Raw genomic sequence first — 20,747 nt, 5'->3', positions numbered from 1 at the left:
GCAATCCACCCTTCTGAATATCAGCCCTTCAGGTCTACTTCCAACGCTCGATGACAGATCTACACCACACCACCATGGATCGTCTAGTTGATAACATGGAAGCCACAAAGCCCAACACAAATACCTTTGCAGACAAAGCAGGATTCTCGCCGATCGTCTACAGTTCTTATTGGATTTTATGCAGCGCACGCCAGAGACAAATGGACCCATACACCGCTTTCTATTCCGTCCAGACACACGATCATTCCAGCTAGACAAGGACAAATCGTTAGCTTTAGGCGAAGACGGCTTCATATGCAAAGAGCCTTTCGTCGTCACGGTCGAGCACCCATCAGATGAGCTTGTTCTCGATGTCATCTCTCAGCGGGATCTGCCCGCAACGCTTCTAGAAACCGTCGTATGAACAGTTCTAGCTCTAAATCGTTCGTTAGGTCGATAAGTGAGCCTGGTCCTTGTCGTCGAGGATATGTAACACAGGAGTGAAGAGGTGCCCGGCTGACAAGCGTTGATAATGGCGCTGGTCGCGCGTACATAATCTCAAAGAGATGACTTGGAGTCTTCAGAAAAATTATTAACTGATCAAAGTCGTGCGTAACTATATTGAACGCCTTTTGAATTTTCATGATGAGCAATGCTTATCTCCACCATGAACATTAAAAAGGAAGATGAGTGGTGAGTGGAGTCAGAAGTTGGTGTGGGGAAGATGAACGCGCACATAGAGTCTCGTTGTCAGTGAGAAACTTCAAGGTTCAACGTGCGCAGTGGACATGTTTTGAGAAGGTGCAGGTTGATCAAGCAAAAAGAGGCCACAACACCGAGCACGCAAGGCAGAGAACAATTAAGCAAGACGGTCGCATTGTATTAAACTTAACAAACATCTACAGTCATTCTTATATACCGATCCTCCAGACCAAATGAACTTAATTAACACAAGGAAACATGCTCATCTCGTCTACTCTCATTACTGAGCAGACTTAAACAACGATCTCGCGGGCGCTGCGCTTGCCAACGGCAGCCTGGCGACGCTGGACAACGCCAGCACGCTTAGCGTAACCGTAGCCCTTGCCGGACTCGTAGCTGTTGTCCTTGTTCTCCTCAGGGTAGTCAGAGGAAAGGTTAGGGTAGGCAGCAGTGGTCTTGGAAGGAGTAGGAGCGTAGGAGAACTTGTTGTCGTCCTCATACTTTGCAGGGGTAGGAGTGGGATAAGCCTCGTAAACAGGAGGGCTGGACGAAGCGACAGGGTACTCGGGATAAGCGACGCTGGAGCTCTTGTGGTCGTCAACGGGCTTGGTGGAGCTGGGGCAAGGGGTGGACTTTCCGGTCTCGTAGTGAGGAACGGTAGTGGTCGCGGGGTATTGAGGGTACTCAGTGCTGCTCTTCTTATCATCGTAGGAAGGGACAGAGCTGGAAGTCGGGTAAGAGGGGTACTCGATCGAGCTCGACTTCTTGTCATCGTAAGAAGGAACGGAGGAAGTCTCGTAAGATGGGTACTCGCGGGTCTTGGTCTCTACCGAGGGCTTGGAGCTGCTGGGCTTGTAGGGAGGGTACTCATCGCCATGAACAGGAGTCGAAGTTGGGTACTCAACAGACTTGGTCTTGGTATCGACAGACGGCTTGGAGCTGGAGCTGGCGCAAGGAGTGCTGGAGCTATTCTTTGTGTTGTAGACAGGAGTCGAAGAGATGACGGGGTACTCAGGATAGTAAGGCGCGCTGGAGGTGGCGGGGTACTTGTCAGGCTTACTGCTCGACTTGGAGACAGAGGGAGTGGAAGCCGGGTAATCAGGCTTGTACTCAGTGGAAGTCTTGATCTCTACGGAAGGCTTGGAGGAAGACTTGCCACCGTAGGGAGGATACTCGTCACCATAAGTGGGAGTCTTCTTGGGCTCAGCAGGGTAAGTCTTTGTCTGCTTGTACTCGCAAGAAGCAGAGTCACCAGACTTGGTGATGGTAACAGTCTGCGCATCCTTGTGGTAAACGCCGGGCTTGTAGACGGAAACGGTGGGGTATTTGACCTCAGTGTCATGGTCGTAGATGGTTGTAGTGGGCTTAGCAACTTCATACTTTCCAGTGGTGGAAACGGTGACAGTGATAGTCTTAACAACGGTGGAGGTGACATCCTTGCCGTTCTTGTCCTTGCCGGTCTCGTAAGCGCCGTAAGCGCAGGTCTTGACACCAGTCTCCTTGAAGTCGGTGGTAACACCGCCGTAAGTGACGGGAACACCGGCCTTGGCAGTGGTTGTAGCCTCAGAAGGCTTGGTAGTAGTGTAGGTAACTGTCACATCCTTGGCTGGCTCGGTGTAAACGCCGGGTTTCTCGTAGGTCTTCGTCTCAGGAGTGGGAACCTTGTAAACAGCAGTGGTATCGTACTCAGACCACTTGCCGTTCTTGTACTCCTTGACCTTGTAGGGCTGCTCGTCATCGCAAGACTTGCAGAGACCGGAGCCGCTGTAACCGGGGAGGCCGTGAGCGCCGAGGTCCTTGTACTTGATTTCGTGGACCTTCTCGTACAGCTCGTACCAAACCTTGGTGCCGTTCTTCTTGTCGTCGTAGCCGTAGCTACCAGTGGGATAGGCCTTGCCGTCCTTGCTACCCTCAGAAGAAGCAGTGGGGTAGTGAGTGACGGTAGTCTTGGTGTGGTAGACCGTGATGGGCTTCTCGACATAGGTGACGGTAACCTTCTTGGAATCGTAGTCGTCGATGACAGTGGAGACGTACTTGTCCTCGTTCCACTTGTCGCAGGACTTGCCATCAGAGCCAGCGGCGCCGCAGGTGGGGTAGGGCTGGTACTGGGAGGTAACAGTCACGGGCTGCTTGCCGTAGCCGGGGTGGATGGTAGTGTAGCCGACCTTGGAGCTGGAAGAGGACTTGCTGGGAGCAGGAGCCGAGGAGGTCTTGTAGTCATCTCCGTAGCCCCCGTAGGCGGGGACGGAAGAGGAGTACTTGACAGCAGGGGTGCTGGAGCTGGCCTTGTTGTCGCTGTAGGCGTCGTAGCCGTAGGCGTCGTAGGCAGCCGCGACACCGGCGAAGATAAGAGCGTAACGCATTTTGATTAGATATTAGATTAATGAATGACTTTGGTAAGATAAAAAAGAGTGTGGTCGACGCTCAGGAACTGAGTGCGAAAGAGTGATCGGTCCAAGAAATGACTGTGGATGAGGATCAAAAACATGCAAGAGATGCAGGCTCATATATGTTCTCGAGATGCAAGCTTGGACACAAGTGAGTAGTGCTACCCCTGGCTTCTGACAGTACCTACCCGTTCGCTGGAAGTATACCTCTGGTCCAGAGCATGTCCCGCCGGTAAGCTAAGAATCCACATTTGGCGGAAAGTTTGATAAGGGGAGCCGCATTTAGCAACTGCTCACCATCTTTGGGAGCCGACGAGATTACCATTGGCGACTGATACTGCTGGCATGTTGTTCGCCTCCTCGCCGTAGTCTTGCTTTCATCCCTGTTTCTCGAGCCTGGAGGTCAATGATGCCGTATCGCAAGTTGGGACACAAGCTGAGGGCAGCCCCTTTCATCGGTCCAGGAGGCACACCAAGACTGAGAAGCGATCTGATCCGTTCAAATACCCGCAATGGCTCATCGGTATGTTGGACTTAGCGTGATGCTGTAAGCGGGTTTTGTGGCGTTCTGGGAACGCGTAGAAGTCATCCCGGGCCTCGAACTTCCGAGAACACCGAGGCGGCCATGCTCCGACGGTGTCAGACTCGTCAAGCCATCCCACATCCAGACGTCCTGGTTCAGGGCGGACAGAATCATAGTCTCCAAAAATACGATGGTCATCAAATGCAAGGCACACTGTCGTTCTGTGCGCTGATGCAGTCATTTGTGCCATTGCCGCTGTTGACTGATTGTTGCCGGCAATGCTTTCAGCTCTTGCGCAGCTGTTCAAGAGAGCTCTCTTCGCTTGGTGAGACCTCGTGTTCATCTGATCGCGTTGGTGTAAAGCTGATTGGGTACCGTACCTTTCAACTTCCAACAGAAAATGTTTCCGCCCACAGAGCTGCTGAGCTCGATGCGCACCCGAGAACGATAGATCTGTCAATGGATGTGCAGAAACATGGAGAACGAGCGCTACGTGCCGTGTGCTCCATAGTGGGGAGAGTGGGTACGAAAGGGGAAATGTCACCCCTATGACGCTCGGTGCAACCCTGCATTAAGCGTGCCGTAGCGCGTGCATTGGCTTGGCGTGAAAAAGCTTAGGGGTGCATCGTGGCTGAGACGAACCCCAGCTTGCACATCATCGCGACTCAACCCGCGGACAACGAGGCATTGCCTCACTCAAACGCGCCCTCTCGTTCACATTGTTAAGCTTTGAGACCAAAAGCAGCGTTCCGAAGTATGCAAGTGGCAACATTGTCTTTGAGTCTCAAGTGGAATCCTCCAAGAAGTAAAAGTGAACTCTCAGCCTACCAAGCCCAGGTGTCGAGAACACATTGTCTTCAATAAAGATGTTGAGTCTTGAGTGGTGCAGCTTCGCCACTGTAAGGAAATGAGCCTGTTGAAGATCGTTCCACGGAGTCATGATCTTCGTACAATGGAAATGCCGTATTCGCCCCAGAGGCTTGAAAGAGGGTGACGCACTGATTGCCATTCGATCTTTCCTCTAACGCCTACCCTTTGCTATGGCTTTTCGGGCCAAAATTGCCAATAGAGAAAGGAAACGCTACAGTTCTCCATTTCGAAGCTGCTAGGCTTCAGTAACAAGCCTTTGAACAACTGCCTCATCACTTCCTTGAGTGCCTTCAGTTCACCTTCGTCTTGAACCACTACATCGTCGTTCAGACAAATCGGACCCGACTTCTTGCCATGCTTGGTGAACGGCTTAAGCAAGACATGTCGAGCCTGTTCAGCGTCGGTGAATATGGAGAATGCTGCGTCAAGCTATACGATCGTATACTGAAACCTCATAAGCACCTTCACAACGGCCTCACGCTGCTGTGGCTTCTTGAGCGGGTGAGACAATACAGGTCCTAGACCTGCACGCCTTCGGTTGCGTGCAAGCTTCAGCAAGCAGTCGCCGCACCGGTTGCTTATACCCTCCATGAGATCGCTAAGGATGGTCCTACGCTCTCAAAGATACTGTCGGAGGGGTGAAGGTATCCACTGATTGCCATCTGTTTGCTAGCGGGTCCACTGCACTGATTGTGTTTGCTAGCGGTCCGCTGCAGTGACTGTCCAGCTCATTTGGTTAGTTCAATTTGCTTCCCACCCTTCACTGCTATTGCCTTCTACTATATAGTCCCGATCGATTCCAGTCAATAGCTAAGAGAATCAATCAACATCTCAACCCTTCCACAGATACCCATCGTCATCTCTGTCGGAGCGCAGCATGACATAGCTCCACAGAAGAGCCTCGCGGTGCCGCTCCACCGTGTAGTGGAAGATGGCACACCAGGAATACAGCTAAAAACCTATTTCGCCTCGACATCGCTGTGATGCACTACGAAGCGCTGGGTGGGGAAAGCTTGTGATGGCTTCTTAAGTTACAGAGCGTGACAGTGAGTGGCCAAAATGCACTTGATCCGTGCGCTTGCAAGCACCGAAGCGGCGGTTCAGAAGCCATGATGTGTAGATAAGGAAAGGTTTCTCCTCGAAGCGCTCTGCACTCTTCTCGGTTGGCGGCTGCAGCGTGTTGTACGCCTTATCTTTGAAGCCAAGTGTGGGACCGAACAAAGACGAGTATAGGTCTGAAGCGGCATGCGGTTTGCCGAGAATCATGTCGTCGGATAGGGTGGAGAGCTGTGGACAATGATAAATTTCGGTCGCTTGTTCCACTCATCTGGATAATCATATCCTATCTGTCTCTGACTTGGTATTGTAGAGCTGGTTTTCAATGGTCAAAGAGTCGAATGAAGGAAGGCACTTTCTTTCCTCGGCACCAAAAAACTCTTCTTGGGAGAGAACCTGGACCTGTTTCAGTCAATTCTTCAACGAATTGGTCGCTGCTTGCCCATATTGATGCGCCCACTGTGTGAAACTGGAGGCAGCTCGATCGCGTTTACGAGGATCTGGATGCCGTTCAGAAAGGTTCCAGCATACTTCTCCACGCTGCGCACAGAGGAGCGAGCTCATTCCATTCTTGGTAGTGGTTGGCTCCATGTGAGGTAAGCCAGGCGCCTTCTTCGTCGTTGAGAGTCGAGTTCATCTCATATGGCCGCATCGTCTGGACGAGTACTCGTTGCAAACCATTGGCCCTTAGTCATTTCAGAATTAGTTGAATGCAGGATCGTAAAAAGGCTTAGAGTTGTAGACAAAGTCAATTTTGGGCTCATCAAGCTTTGGGCCCATGTAACGTGCCACCGACATCCAGTCATCTTCACAGCCTTGCAGGGACATGTCGCTGATTGCATCTTCGAAAGGCACAACGACCAAGTTTGGAGACCGGAGCATCATATGTCAAAGACTAGGTTCCTGACCTTACACAAGGCGAATGGTGTGCATGCTGACATTTCTAAGTGCCCGTACCACGACAAAGGCTTTGGATAGATTAACGCCTGGAAAAACTTCTTTGATATGCGGACCAAGCTCCGTGACTCTATCCTCTAGAATGATGTCAGGGTGACCTCGTCCGTTCCATACTTGAAACCCGAGCGCCGGTGATGGTGGTGGTGGAAGCAAGAAAACCGGGTCATCACTTGGCTTGCATCATGCTTTGAGTGAGAAAGAAGAGAGGATCGAAAACGATTCTTCTTCTCTTGATTGAGCAATTTGAAAGGAACAGAGCGGCACAAACATGCATTACATACCTTTTTGTTTTTAGGAAATTGATAGACGAGCGCATATGGAGGGCACACATCATAAAGAGATGCCATGGATTTTAGGTATCATATCATCTTTGTGCACGGCTGTCTGAACAAAACATCAACATCCAGTTCCTCTCATTTGGATGACTTTGTTGAAAGAACTGTGTCGACGAGAAGGGGGGGTTTTTCTTTTTTTGGAACGCAATGGAGCTTGTGCACTGCGCTATTCACATTCCAAGGGCACATGGGAAGGAAGAGTTACACATCGAGTAGTGGTCAAGTGTTTTGCTTGGAACTGTCAATTTTACAGCAGAACACAGCACAACACTTGAATTCGGTCCTTTTTAGAGTTCGAAGCAGCAGGCAGCCCAAAGTTCTCGAACATGAGTCTGACATGAAAACCTCTTCCATCAAGAGAACAGAAGCGCACGAAGATGTCGCCTTATTTGCTTCATTTGAAGACTTTTCAAGCGGGCAGAATTGGAAACCCCATAGTATAGCAGTTTCTCTGCTTCGGAAGACATCACTAGCCGCTGTTGTGCTTTTAGGCAGGACAAACAGACAATTGTTTAGGTTATGATATCTGCACATACGGTCACGATGAAGGAGAGAGGTTGCCGTTAGTAGTCGAGAGGGTGAAGTACCGGCACGGAGGAAGAACAAAACATTCTTAGTTTGGGGGACTCTTTGAGTAAGGAAAGGCAGAGCAGCAACCTCGAACATAGGCCGTTTGTATGCCTGGTTTGAGTTGAGAAAGAAAAGGCGCACAGACATGGTCCAGTTCTTGCGGTGCTTTTGAGAGTGTTCGAGCGGGCAGAAGCACGAAAGCATGGCTTCTTACTGCCGCCGTTTCTAAAAGACATGAATGACCCGGCCGTAACCTTTAGCAGTACATGTCGTGCCATGGAAACAGTTTTAAATACTTCAATAAAGAAGTGAGATGAATACAAGGAATTACCAGCTGCGATTGAGCAATTTATAATACACTCGCCGAAAAAGGCAAACTCATGAAACAGGGCAAGGGCTTTTTGAGTGGGGAAAGGCAGAGCAGCGGCACAGACATATGCTCTTTTTTTTTTTCAACTTCCAGAACGAGGAGTTCACAGCACATCAAGCATTTCCTGTACCTTTTCAGAATTGAAAGATCCGGCGCGAACAGAAGGCAGAGCGCACATGAATACTGCCACATCCACTATCAAAGACATGGCTGCTGGCTGCTGGACTTTCGGAGTAGAACACGCATATCCCAGAACAAGGTTTTGGAACTTTTTGAAATGTTGTAACGTGCTGAGGTATGGGCTTTTCGGACAGAACATGGGGATTGCGCCATGTTATCTTGATGGTTTGGACGGAAGGAGTGTAATGATGGGAAGCAATCAAGGCTGTGCAAGGGCTTCCATATCATCCGGTACACATGGGTACATCCACGGACACGTGCGTAAGAGTTTATAATACCGCGCTGTACACAGGAGTACCTCCACAAACACGTGTTCATGAGCAATGACGTGCGGATATAAACACTTTTACTCAATTCGCACAACTGTGCGTTACCACCCGCGCCGGAACGCCACCTACTATGCTAATCCTGAACATGACTCCAAGTAAGGTACATCAATCGTGCCAACCATTCCGCTCATGCCTCGATATCCTACGCATCCTCCATCTCAACATCCTCCTCAGCCTTCTCCTCAATCCCAGGCAAGACCCCGCCCTTCAACGGATCAATGACCTGTATCGGCGCAAGCACATCAAACGCGCCTGTACCAATACCACCCAGTCTGCCTACAACGATGCGTGCAGAGGGATTCTTGAGATCATCCCAATCGCGCTCAAGAACAGCGTCTTTGAGGAAACCAACCGTAGTCTCAAAACTCATCTTCATAAACGGACTGACATTACCCCTCAAACCAATACGGTTGAACGGCGTGAATCCACCACCCTTGGTCATTGTATCCGCGATGAGGTTGAGATGGCGCTGGTCGACGGAAATACCGTGACCGCTGAAGACAGCGTGCATTTCGCGGACAATTGTCGCTCTACACGCCTCAACACCGTAGAGTTGCAGCATAGCGACGATGTCGTTGGTGAAGACGCGGTTTACGTCGATGATGTCGTGGAATTCGCGGATGGCGAGGAGGTTGGATCCTTCTGTCACGACAACGGGGACCTCGATCTTCTTGCCGTTTGCGTCCTTGCCGTCTTCCTTGGAGACCATGGCGGAGGTGATGCCGGGGATGACGTGGATGGTGGCGAATTCAGCGGCAGCCTCGACGTGGTGGAGCACCAGCAGTTTTGGTGTTGCGAGCGGGAACTCAAACGTGATTTCGCAGTATTCGCCCTTCTTGTCGTCGAACTTGAAGTCGAAGACGTCGGCGTTCTTGTTGATGATGCGGTCTTTGCGGATGTCGGAGGCTTCATCGGTGGGGACGAGGAGTTGCTCATCGTCGGATGAATCGTCGTCTGGGTCAGGAGAGTTGGCGCGCGAAGGCTTGGGACTGCCTCCATAGGCCTCGTCTTCATCGGACACTGCCTCGTTGCGGTCGAGTGCGTCATTGAAAGCTTGCTCCTCCTCTTCGGGCTCTTCATAGCCGACGCTGTCTTCGCGGCGGCCGCGCTGCTTGGCGTGTGTTGTGTCGCCATCACCTTCGCCATCATCACTGTCATCATCTTCTGGACCGCCTTCACGACCAGCACGCTCATCAGAATCACGAACGATAGTCTCCTCGATCCTGCCGCTTGACTGGCCAACTTGAGGTACTGATGCGTTGGCAGTGGACAGCGACTTGTTCTCACCCTTCTTCTTCAGATCCGCGCGCATGATCTTCTGAAGGCGTGGGCAGAACTTCTGCTCAATCGACTCGACAACATCGCGAACTTTGATGGCGTACTCTTGTGTGTACTCCTGGGCCGGGTAGAGCTCCAGGCGAACCTTGTATGTCCTTGCCTGGCTGAACTGCGTACCGGCACCTGACGACTCGGTGACTATGACCTTGTCCAATACTGCGGAGAGTGGCAGACGTGTGATACTTTTCGCGAACCTCTCCTGGTGGTCCTTGGGGAGCTCAGCGTGTGGGTACATGGTCATACCCGGTGTTGAGATCTTCGCGGAAGCGGTCATGACGATTTCACGGAGACGTGGGATACCGAGCGTGACGTTCTTGGCCGAGTGACCAGCCAAATGGAACGTGTTGAGTGTCATCTGTGTCGACGGCTCACCAATGGACTGACCAGCGACGACACCGACAGCCTCGCCAGGCTCGACGAGGGAACGGAGGTACTTGAGGTCGAGCATCTGTTCGAAGCTCTTCTTGAGAATCTCGCCCTCGGGGTCCTTCTTCTTGCTCTTGAGCAGCTTGTCCTTGTTGTTGTCGACGTACTGTTGCATGTCAGTATAGGATCGGGCAGCGTCTTGAGCATGACTTGACTTACCTCCTTCTTGGCCTGGTAAAACTTCTCGGAAGTACTACCACTGTAGCGGCCGGGAGCATAGACTGCTGTGGCGGGATCCATGGCACCAGCGTCTTTCTTGGCCTTCTTGACGGCCTTCTTGTTGTGCTCAGCAGCCTCCTGGCTGTACACCTTACCAAAGGCCTCTTGTGTGTTGAGGGATTGGGCGAGCGACAAGAAGTTCTGAGCTTGGAACTTGAAGTCGTTGAGATACTTCTGCTTCGTGATGTCGAGGCCGTCCTCACCGTAGAGGAATTGCACCATACTACCATCTGAGTCGCGTACGGATGTGTCGTACTCGACTTTGAGACCTTCCATACCCTTGACGATACATCGCTGCAGGTATCCGGAACGTGATGTCTTGACAGCAGTATCGATAAGACCTTCGCGACCGGCCATCATGTGGAAGTAGTACTCCTGTGGTCGGACACCAGTCAAGAAACGGTTGACGATGTATCCGCCAGCGCGCACACTAGTTTCATAGGGCTTGAAGCAAGGCAGCGTCTTACCACTGACCATGACTGGGACACGGCGACCTTCCAAGACTTGCTGACCGAGGTTACACGAGATCTGGTTGGCATTGACCAAACTACCCTTGGCACCAGAACCTGTCATGGCCTGCATCTGATTCTTGGGGAAGAGCTTGATGAGCTTGTGGGGTAAACAAGCTGCCGTGACTGCAGACGATACGCTCGCAGTCGCGCTGTTGGACAGCAGATCAAGACCGTGCTGTTTGCCGTCATCTCGCAGCACTCGCTCGAGACGTGTCTGGAGCTCTGCAGTGGTGGGAGTGATGTTCGTCGAGTCCAAGCTGACGTACTTGGAAGCGACCTCAAATCCAACCTTCTCAGCAGCCTTGAGCTCCTCCAGACGTGCCTGGTCTCCCTCTGCGGTCAAGATGAGATCCTCAACACCACAAGAGAAGGCGCGCATGTGCAGGAGCTTCGTGAGCATGCGACCGATGATACTGAGAGCGCGCCCAGCGATGGTCTCGCCATACGCCTCGTAGATGCCGTTAATGAGACCACCGGCAGCTGGACCGATTTGACTCTTATCGATGATACCGCAAAGAAGCTGGCCGTCCTTGACGATGACCTGCTGCTCTTCGCTAGACTCACCCCAGAGGTTGCGGTTGGTAGAGGACTTCGACTCGAGTGTAAGATCCTGGTATTCCGCAGGCTTGATGTTCTTGAGTATGCTGGAGAAGATCTGCTTGCCGGTCCAGAGGGGTCGCGGCTTGTAGATGGCAGGCTCAACGGTCTCAAGTCTCCCGGATGTGGTGTGTCCATCCTCAGGTCGCAGGGCGGCGTACATCAGCTGTTGGTACTCCTCGCGCGTGAAGAAGGTATCCTTGTTTGACAACCAAACACCCATGGAAATATGATCCTGAATGAGACCACGCAGGGGCTTTCCGGCGGTAGCCGAGAGGTACTGGTGATCTGTGTCGGCGACTGTCATAGCTTCGGCACGTGCAAGCTCGTTCTGCGGGAAGTGCATGTTCATCTCGTCACCGTCGAAATCGGCGTTGTAGGTGTTACAGTTGGCGTAGTGCATGCGGATTGTCTTCTCGCCGGGCAGGACGCGCGCTCGATGTGCCATCATGGACGGCTTGTGCAGGGTTGGCTGACGGTTCATGATAACAACATCGCCGTTGTTCAGATGTCGGTGCACCTTCTTGTTCTTGGAGCCGTTCGAGAAGGTACTTGACGGTGCGAGCAGCTGGTTAGCCAGCGCCAATCGCTCCTCGTAGTTCTTCTTCTTGAGTGTGACAACCTGGCCGAACTCGTTCTCGATCGCGACGGCACCGGGCCACTTGTCTGGACCGTTCAGAACAGCCTCCTTCATGTCGTAGAAGTTGTGGTTCGTGACGGGTTCGGGGAAGGTGAGCTTCTTAGCGAAGACTGGCGGTACACCAATCTCGTTGGTCTCGATGTTGGGATCAGGCGAGATGACGGAACGCGCCGCAAAGTTGACACGCTTCCCCATCATGTTTTTGCGGAAGAGACCCTCCTTCTTCTCGAGATGTTGCTTGATACCGTCGGCGTTCGTGAGACCAGCCTTGCCCTGGACGGGGTTGGCGTCGCGATCGATCACAGCGTTGACGGCACCCTGGAGGTTCACCCAAGTGTTCTGCAGGTCGTCGAAGTTACGGCGTCTGTACCCTGCCTCGTTCTCTTGGCCCTTCATCTCATTGCTGATCTGGCGCAGGGAGTCGCAAGCGTTCAGGATGCCCTTGTACAAGCTGTTCTTGGGCGATTCAGCGATCGAGTCTCCAGTCTTGTCCTCCATCCTGTACCTGTTCGGCGGTACGATGATGGCCTCCATGAAGAACATGTCAGGGCTGACCTTGGCTGAGCTGTGTGGGCTGTAGATGAGACGGAGAATCTCAGCTTCCTGTTCGAACAGCAAGATCATCGCTGCCTTGACCTCGGCAGCTGTGATGTACTCCTGCGAGCTGTCTGCCGCATCGGTGATCGTTCTCGTCTTTGTGGCTGTGCGCGCCTCAGTGGCTGTGAGCGAGCCGTCGCCCATGTCGACATCGACGCCCTCGTCCGAGTCGTCGTCTGACATATCAGCGAATCCTTCGTCGTCGTGTACGGTCTGCTTGTTCGCCTTTGCGTCGCGGCGGGCGAGAATATCGAGAGGGTTCTGGAGACGCTTCTCCGACTGCGCCATCTGCGCCTTCTCTTTGCCGCTCAAATTCCTGCGGAAGATCTTGATGCTCTTGTCCTTGCGAAATGTCGGGTTGATGGCTTGGCAGTTCCTGCACTTCTTGCCTGCCACAAGAGCAGCGTAGAACTCCTTCAGCACCAGCCGCCTGGCCTCGGCGATCGTGTCGTTCTTCTCCTTCGCTGACCGCGCATCGTGCTTGGAGATGCCTGCCCGCTTCATGCACCTCCTGACGTAGTTGTTGCGCTGGCCCACGATATCCTCGTTGTCGTCGTCAGACTCCGACTCAGCAGCGTCCTTCTTCTTCTTGCCCTTGTTCACGTCAATGAACTCGTGCATCTCGTTGGCCTCCTTGACCAGTCCGCAGCGAATCAGCCGCAAGCGCGAGACGAATTCGTTGATCTGCACACGAGCGAGCTTGAGGTTGTGGCAGTAGCCGCACTTGCCTCGAAGCAGGCGCAACAGCTGGTCCATGAAGGTGAGGTGGTATACGGGCACGGGCAGTTCGATGTGCCCGCAGTGGCCGGGGCAGCCGAGCATTGTGGTGAGGCCGCATGTCGAGCACCTGAAGCTACATTAGCCCACTGCTACGCAATCCGTCTGCGCGATTCGTCTACGCGATTCGCACGGGTAAGCTCACGGGTTGTCGAGGAAAGCGCCGAGCGCGGCATCGTGCAGGCCACCAGAGACAGGATGCAGCAGCGAGTCGAACGTGGTCGGGTTGGTGATGCGCTTCACCGAGAGCGCTCTCACGTCTGGCGCAGAGAGGAAGCCGAACTCGACGCCCTCGATGGCGGAGGAGGTGGGCTGGGAAGTGTTCATGGTTGCGCGTGCGTGCGAACCCGCGGTGGTTTCCTTTACATGCGCCGGTGCTGCGAACCGCTACTATCTGCCTTCAGGCGAGGCGAAGCTTGGAGCTGCAAAAGATTATCTCGAAAAAATGCGGGCCCACCCCGCTAGCGTGCACGCGCCAAGGGAAGGATGCCAGCGCTAGCAGCAGAACCTCCGTCACACGCGTTGGCCACCGAGTACAGCGTATCGAACACCGTCGACGGTCGCACCTGCCTCCGCTCCAGCGCCCCTTCCCGGATCGCGTCTCTGTTGACGGACAGTAGCACCGGCTGACGAGAAGGGCCATTGACGGCCGGTCCCCACTGCACCTCCACCACCCCCGAGAACTCCGCACAGGCACCCAACGCACACCCTCTTCCACATCCAAGCGCACTCTTCCACACCCAAACGCACTCTTCCACACCCAAACGCACACCCTCGTCCACATGGTCGAGAAGCGCCCCGCCGCGGAGGGCGCCGCCGGCGATGCCAAGCGCACCAAAGGCTCGGATGCCATTGCGGCCGCGAAGGCAAAGGCAGCAGAGATAGCAGCGCGCTTTGCCGCGAAAAAGGCTGGCCCCGCTGGCGCGCCCTCCGCACAAGCACCTGCGCCCGCTGCTACCGCGGGCAATGCTCAGGACAGACTGGCAACCCTCAAGGCGCGCATGGCAGCTATGAAGGCCAACAGCAGCTCCACCGCGAAGCCTGCGACACCCACGCCGGAGCCCACAGGACCGCGGTTTGCGACAACGTTGGGCAACCGCCGCGCAGAAACGCCGCTCGTCGATGCCAAGCCCAAAGCTGCTGCGCCAAAGCAGCAGCAGCAGCAGCAGCAGCAGCAGCAGCAGCCGGATGAAGAGCTCCAGAATCCATACTACGACCCAAAGGCTGCCGGCCAGCCCGGTGCGCGGACACGAGTGTCCAAGCCTCTGCAGTTCAACGAGCATGGCAAGTACCTCGACCAGGCGTCCAAGCTGCGAGCGCAGGGCCGTCTGGAGCAGATCAAGAAGATGCTTGCCAAGCAGGCGCGGCGCGCTGGACTCGACGAGAACAGCGAGCGGGGCTTCCTGGTGCAGCAGCCAGCAGACATCGAGTGGTGGGACGAAGGCATATTGAAGGACAAGACGTACGACTGCATCGACGAGCCTGAAAAGGTCATGATCGACACCGACGACTCCATCATCACACTCTATGTGCAGCACCCGCCGCTGCTCAAGGCTCCCCAAGACCAACGGCTAGTCGAAGTCAAGCCGCTGTATCTCACAACCAAGGAGCAGGCCAAGGCACGGCGAATGCGTCGCGCAGCCGACTTGAAGGAGAAGCAGGCGAAGATCCGACTCGGCCTCGAACCACCTCCACCACCCAAGGTCAAGCGCGGAAACATGATGCGCGTCATGGGCGAACAGGCCATCGCCGACCCCACCGCCGTCGAGATGCTCGTAGAGACGCAAATCGCGCAACGTCAGCACGACCACGAGGAAGCAAACGAGGACCGCAAGCTCGACAAAGACCAACGACACGCGAAACTGCAAACAAACCAGGAAAAGGACGCGCAGAAGGGGCTCTACCTATGCGTGTTCAAGATCGGTACGCTGGCGTTCGGCAAGCACAGATACCAGATCGATCAGAACGCAAAACAGCACGCGCTCACGGGCCTCACACTCTTCAACCCGGAGCTCAACCTCGTGATTGTCGAGGGCGGGCTGCATTCGATCGAAAAGTACAAGAAGCTGATGCTGCAGCGCATCAAGTGGTCTGAGAACGCAGAACCCACGGAGACCCAGCTGGAGAAGCAGGCCAACGATCCGCAGTGGATGAAGAGTCTGGATGCGAACGGCAACCTCAAGGACCACTCGCAGAACAAGTGCACATTGCTGTTCGAGGGAGAGGTCAAGAACCGCGCGTTCAGGAAGTGGGGTTCCAAGATGTGCGAGACTGCGGGCGAAGCGAGAGAGGTGCTGAGTAGGAGCAAGCTGGACAGCTTGTGGGCGCTTGCGAAGAGCATGGACTGAGAGAAAGCCTGAAGAGCAGATCAGGACAGTCGCTGAACCGATGAAGAACAGCGGACCGAGGCTTTGACCGTCCCACGAGGCTGATTACGATGATGTAAGTTTTACCTACTCGATCGCCATAGATTCGAAAACATTATATTAATGCAAGTCTTTTCCTCGCAGCTACAGGTGTGAGTTCCTCCAGCCCCGCGACGGCGACTCGAGTAGTCCCGGCCCTCAGCTACTCGCGTGCGCTTCTGACATGACGGGTGTACGCATGCATACATGTGACGTCGTGACTACTAACTACGAATCTCGTACCCCAAATAGCCTCTAGTGACCACCCGCGGGATATTCACGCAAGTAGCGTGTTGGCGTTGTGCGAGCACGTATCGCACGCTTTTATGCGCTATAAGTACCTCACTTTCCTTCAACCCCTCAGTCCCTATCACTAACATCATTCTCTTCCAAACTATCACTAACATCATTCTCTTCCAAATATTAAAAGGTACCAGTCCCAATTTCATGTGCTTCCTGAAATGGCCAAAGACCATGTTCGTGTTCTCTCGCTCCACCAGCACTCTTTTCCCAAATCACACGCAGTCCCCTGAAAGTCAAAACGGCAGACGGAAATGCCTGCTGTCCTTAAGAAGACTGCCTTCCTTCATCGATGCATCCGTATGGCAAAGCCTTCAGCAACGCCCCTGATATTCTCCGCAGCTCAAAACCCGAGCATACCGGTACATGTCTTCTTCTCCCTGCGTTTGCCTTATACAACACGTTGCAAGCGCATGTTTTTCTGCTCTTCCCGACAGGAAGAAAACACAGCACGACATCGCTTCGACACAAAACCTCACATCCACCACTAGCATGTGTTCTGCCTTCTGGCAGAGCTACCATCTTGAAAAGGCGTCATCAACGTCCCGGTGCTTGTGCGCCGCTGCTGTTGCTAGCCCATCTTCAGTCAATCGTGCATGGCTCTGAGTGCGCACCTGTCGCATGCCATTCAAGTTGCTACAAATCCGTTGATTGTGTCCTACACGTTGAAAATGAAATGGCTCAGTCTGATGGCCACCAATCAAAGTCAACCAGAACGACCGTACGTTCTTTCTGCCCCCTGCAGCAACCGTTTTTAAAGTTCACTTCCGTATCGTCGAATGCTTCTCTACCACCTCCGGCAGCTTCTGAAAGTCCAAATCGTTGTCGAGAGAAGGGACGTTTCTTCTCTTCTAGCCTGCGAAAATACGATACATATCAGACAAATATCTCTTCGTCTCTTTTTTTTTCTTCTCTATCACATCCTTTTTCTTCTCTATCACATCCTTTTTCTTCTCTATCACTTCTTTCATCTTTCTCAGAATCCAAAACTACACAAATGTTCTTGGATGGACATCAAAAATCGTATATCAAGATGCACCTCTTCATCCTGCTCTCGGAGCTGAGTGTTGCAGTACAAGAGTCTCCCCGCCTCCCGTCTTTCCTCTCATTCATTTGACGTGACTACAAGTCTTGGTTTAAAGGTCATCAATGACGACTCATGAAAACCGAAAAACTGATGGGACTACGAGATGTTCTTAAGCTTCTGGTGTCCGAAATTCCACTGGCACAGTACACATGCTTGGGCCTGGAGGTCGCCAGCACCTCCACGTAAAGCACAGCACGAAACTTTGCATGTTCCCTTCCGCAGCAAGTCCTAACCACAGTATCTAGTCTACTCGCATTCAAAACACCAGCCAAGCTTCCGCTCTCTATCATAATCATTGCACTGCACCCTCTTTCACAGACTCAAGGTGCACGTTCGTCTCTGAGAGGAAACTTCAGATTGCCAAGTTCGCAAAATACGTCTTCTTCTCCCGTCCGGAGCACTATAACAACGCACGTCAACACATGTTTTCCCGCTGCTTTCGCGAGCTGCCATCACTTTAAATTTCCAACATGCCTTCCTGTCCCCCACTTCTCCATCACAACATTCCCTTGCTTCAGCCTTCACAAAAAAGCCGAGGCAGATCGCCATGTCCGTCTCTCGCGCAGCGAGCTTCAGCGGTTCTGGAACCATCGCCTGGACATAACATGACTGTTCCAGAACCGCATGTACCTAGGAATCATGTTTTCTTTGCCTCTGTCTAGGCCAAGGTTATCTCATTCTTCTTTTCGTCTTCTGCCCGCTTAATCTCGAATCCGTCACTCAACCTGATCACATCAAACGTCTCGTACAATCACATGATGACCCTTTCGAGCAACATCGACATGGCGCCGTGTGCCTTGTTTTCTTGGAGGTGCCACGAACTATATGAATTCCTTTACCGATCCCCGTCACTCCTATTGCCTCTACAATCGAAGGAAATCACGAAGAACCATGTCCTCTGCTCCTCTTGATGCTCAACCCTAAGATTGACAACAGCACTGTCTCCTGCTGGGCTGTCTGTCGTCTCATCACATCAGAACGGTGTCGCACAATCGTCATATGTGCGCGCACTGTTGTTGTCGACGAGTGCTATCAAACCCACCGAGGTTCAGTCCGATGTCCCCGCTCCCTGCCGTCTGGAGTGGTGGCTGGAGGCCTTCGATGTATCCTGCCTACTTACGAGCGTACCCACACATCTAGCTTCCAGTGTTGACCTGCGACTGCCTCATCCACTATACCCGCTTTGCATCTTTTCCAAATTCCGAAGACACGGAGCCATGTGTCTGCACTCTCTCTCTTCTACTTTTTCTCCTTTCGCCAAATGGACAAGGCTGGAATGGGACAAGGCTGGAATGTATGGCCGTGTAGTTCGGGCCTTGCAGCATATCTAAAAGACGTGTCGGTACCGTGAATGCACTGGGTGCTCAATGTGCTCTACGACGAAAAGGTGTTTTGGAGACGTGCGGCATGAAGTGTGAATCTGATGTGTTCCGTTGTTCCTGTATTGTGTAAATCTCGACCCAGCTCATCCAACGCCTTGCAATGCACCAAACTCAACAACCCAAGCATATGATACAGTCCTCGTCTCGCCAAAAGTCGAAACGTTTACGTCGAAACGTTTACAAATACTTCTTCGGCGCCCCACCCCTCCTCTTCTTATACACAAGGTACGCGCCGACGACCATGACCTGGACGGCGAATGCAATCGCCAGCAAACTCATCCAACTAAGTCCATGCTGCTGCACCACCGTCTTAACCACATTCGGAATATCTTTATGGTTATCTTCAAGCCTCCTATGCAACGCGCCAATCAGCTCCTTGTAATCTTTGCTCTCCAGATCGCGCAGGATCTGCTGAGCCGTGCTATCCGTCTTCTCGCTCAAGCGCACATTGTGCGCTGTCCGGTCGTCGATGGGCGCAAGCCGCGACATGAGTTCGTTGTGCCGGTGCTCGGCCATCTCGTTGAGGGATTCGATCGCAGTGTAAACTGCAGCGACGTGGTGCGCGACGTCCTGAATCCGGTTATGCAGATCCTCAAACCTATCGTTGTCTGTCTTGACATTGCTGGCCAGCACATCCTGGATCCATGCCGGAATTTGCTGCGAGGATGCCATCTTCTTTGGCGGAGAGTTTTGCTGCTGGGCGTGTTGTTGCTGCGCGGACTCTTGGTGGGGTTGGTTCTGGACGGGCTGTTGGTGTTGCTGGTTTCGCGCGTCGGGAAAGCGTTGGCGGTTGGGTTCTTCGCGGGTGTGCGAGTTGGTAGTCGAGACGATGAATTTGTGGACTTCGAAGGAGTCGGGGTTTTCGGCTGAGGCGGCGCTGACACCGAAGTAGTAGTCCTGGGGGAGCTTGACCTGGGGTAATCGATTAGCATTTGCTGGATGTATTGCGCATCCAAGAACGCACCTTGTCGGTTTTGAAGCAGGACTCGCCGTCAACAGTGACCTCGAGCAGCCCGTTGGCGTGGTGGAGCTTGATGGTGCTGAGGTGTCCGCGATTCCTATACGCGTGGTCGCACTTGCCGAAAGCCAGCTGGTCTGGGTCTGGGTGCGACTTGAAATCCTTCGTCCCATCGTTCAGGAAGCCCCGCACTGAGCCTCCGTGGCCCTCGTACTGGTCAACAACCAAAACCAGTCCGTCGAACTTGGGCGCAGTGTACAGGCTGTTCGGTTTGTCATGCGCCTGGCTCTCCTTAACGTACCAGAGCTGCAGGTTTCCACCCCCGCGCTCCATTCCTGTCGCCCTGAAGTCCAGCTCGGCGGTCCAGTCTCCGCCATGGTGCATGGGGTCGATCGCCCATAGCGCACCACGCTTACTGCCGGGGTAAGGAGGGGTGAGGATGACACGGTCGGAAAGGATCTGGGGCTTGAAGTCGTCGATGCCCTGTACGTCGAAGTGAGGGATGGCGCGCAGGTCGGGCGAGATGTAGACGCCCTCCTTGTGGCCGAAGCTGAGGTTGTCTATGACATATTGGGCGTGTGCTGCGGAGACTGCAAGGGTGGACCAGGCAATGGTCTGAAGGGTTCGAGAGGCTATGTACATGGCGACGGTGGTGCTCCTTGGAGCCGACTTCCGTGATTTTATTGGTATAGTTGTTTAGGCAGGAGGTCGAAGAGTATAGTCTAACTGCTGTCAGTCTATTTCCCCGCACACGGTCTTTCGAGATCAAGACTCACATCAGATGAAAGTAGCTCCGCCCGCGTTGCACCAAGCCGCATGCGACAGTCGCGAGAGAGATAGCAGACCGGTGCTGAAATACAAGTGGGTATCTTCAAATAAATTGTAGAGGAACAGATGTCTACCACCAACTGGTCAGAGGTTAGGTTTAGAGACTACGACAAGTGATATGTAGATATGTACAATCAAGGAGCTTATGGACAGCTGGTGTCTTGGTTTCCGACGCTGAGTGCTGGTCCAAGCGCAAGCTGGTTGCATGTTGCCCGCGGGCAGCGAGATGTTTCAAGCGTAGCAAACCCGGCCTCGTGTTTGAGAGACTATGGCGAGAATAGATGGTGTTTCACAGTGCTGGGCTACGTACACCACAAACAAGCGCCTGGAGGATAGACGTGCAAGCAAGCGCAGTGTTCGTGCCTGGGTTCCGTTGCATGCTCCGCTCCCTCATCGCTGGCCAATCGGAGAATCGGCGGCAAC

General features: G+C 53.3%; 4 protein-coding genes across 4 annotated transcripts; 1 reads left to right on the top strand and 3 right to left on the bottom strand.

The window, feature by feature from the left end:
- Positions 1–850: 850 nt before the first annotated feature.
- On the bottom strand, positions 851–3,521 carry BU25DRAFT_412387 (uncharacterized protein). The gene has a single exon (XM_033706780.1). It carries the CDS (start codon positions 3,042–3,044, stop codon positions 975–977), a length of 2,070 nt encoding a protein of 689 aa, XP_033559920.1. The 5' UTR covers positions 3,045–3,521; the 3' UTR covers positions 851–974.
- A 4,768-nt stretch (positions 3,522–8,289) lies between these two features.
- Positions 8,290–13,434, bottom strand: BU25DRAFT_412386 (beta and beta-prime subunits of DNA dependent RNA-polymerase). The gene is made up of 2 exons (XM_033706779.1): positions 10,182–13,434; positions 8,290–10,128 (listed from the first exon to the last, which is right to left on the bottom strand). Exons 1-2 carry the CDS (start codon positions 13,407–13,409, stop codon positions 8,401–8,403), a joined length of 4,956 nt encoding a protein of 1,651 aa, XP_033559919.1. The 5' UTR covers positions 13,410–13,434; the 3' UTR covers positions 8,290–8,400.
- Positions 13,435–13,892: 458 nt separating this feature from the next.
- BU25DRAFT_412385 (PRP3-domain-containing protein) lies at positions 13,893–16,203 on the top strand. Its single transcript, XM_033706778.1, has 2 exons — positions 13,893–15,806; positions 15,875–16,203. The coding sequence occupies exon 1, from the start codon at positions 14,147–14,149 to the stop codon at positions 15,710–15,712; it is 1,566 nt and encodes a 521-aa protein (XP_033559918.1). The 5' UTR covers positions 13,893–14,146; the 3' UTR covers positions 15,713–15,806; positions 15,875–16,203.
- A 2,394-nt stretch (positions 16,204–18,597) lies between these two features.
- On the bottom strand, positions 18,598–20,448 carry BU25DRAFT_396494 (concanavalin A-like lectin/glucanase). Its single transcript, XM_033704835.1, has 3 exons — positions 20,273–20,448; positions 19,503–20,218; positions 18,598–19,450 (listed from the first exon to the last, which is right to left on the bottom strand). The coding sequence occupies exons 2-3, from the start codon at positions 20,136–20,138 to the stop codon at positions 18,716–18,718; spliced, it is 1,371 nt and encodes a 456-aa protein (XP_033559917.1). The 5' UTR covers positions 20,139–20,218; positions 20,273–20,448; the 3' UTR covers positions 18,598–18,715.
- Between the last annotated feature and the right edge of the window lie 299 nt (positions 20,449–20,747).

Source organism: Macroventuria anomochaeta (genome assembly GCF_010093625.1).
Source record: "Macroventuria anomochaeta strain CBS 525.71 unplaced genomic scaffold BU25scaffold_24, whole genome shotgun sequence".
Lineage (NCBI taxonomy): Eukaryota > Fungi > Ascomycota > Dothideomycetes > Pleosporales > Didymellaceae > Macroventuria > Macroventuria anomochaeta.
The sequence above is the reverse complement of the archived record's forward strand: the minus strand, read 5'-3'. Positions and strand labels throughout refer to the sequence as shown.

Excerpts from the sequence above, each read along its gene's own strand:
- BU25DRAFT_412387 (XM_033706780.1), bottom strand. The coding sequence starts at position 3,044 with ATGCGTTACGCTCTTATCTTCGCCGGTGTCGCGGCTGCCTACGACGCC.
- BU25DRAFT_412385 (XM_033706778.1), top strand. The coding sequence starts at position 14,147 with ATGGTCGAGAAGCGCCCCGCCGCGGAGGGCGCCGCCGGCGATGCCAAG.
- BU25DRAFT_396494 (XM_033704835.1), bottom strand. The coding sequence starts at position 20,138 with ATGTACATAGCCTCTCGAACCCTTCAGACCATTGCCTGGTCCACCCTT. Across the intron at positions 19,451-19,502 it reads CCTGCTTCAAAACCGACAAG|GTCAAGCTCCCCCAGGACTA; the intron begins GTGCGTTCTTGG and ends CGATTACCCCAG.
- BU25DRAFT_412386 (XM_033706779.1), bottom strand. The coding sequence starts at position 13,409 with ATGCTCGGCTGCCCCGGCCACTGCGGGCACATCGAACTGCCCGTGCCC. Across the intron at positions 10,129-10,181 it reads TTTACCAGGCCAAGAAGGAG|TACGTCGACAACAACAAGGA; the intron begins GTAAGTCAAGTC and ends GACATGCAACAG.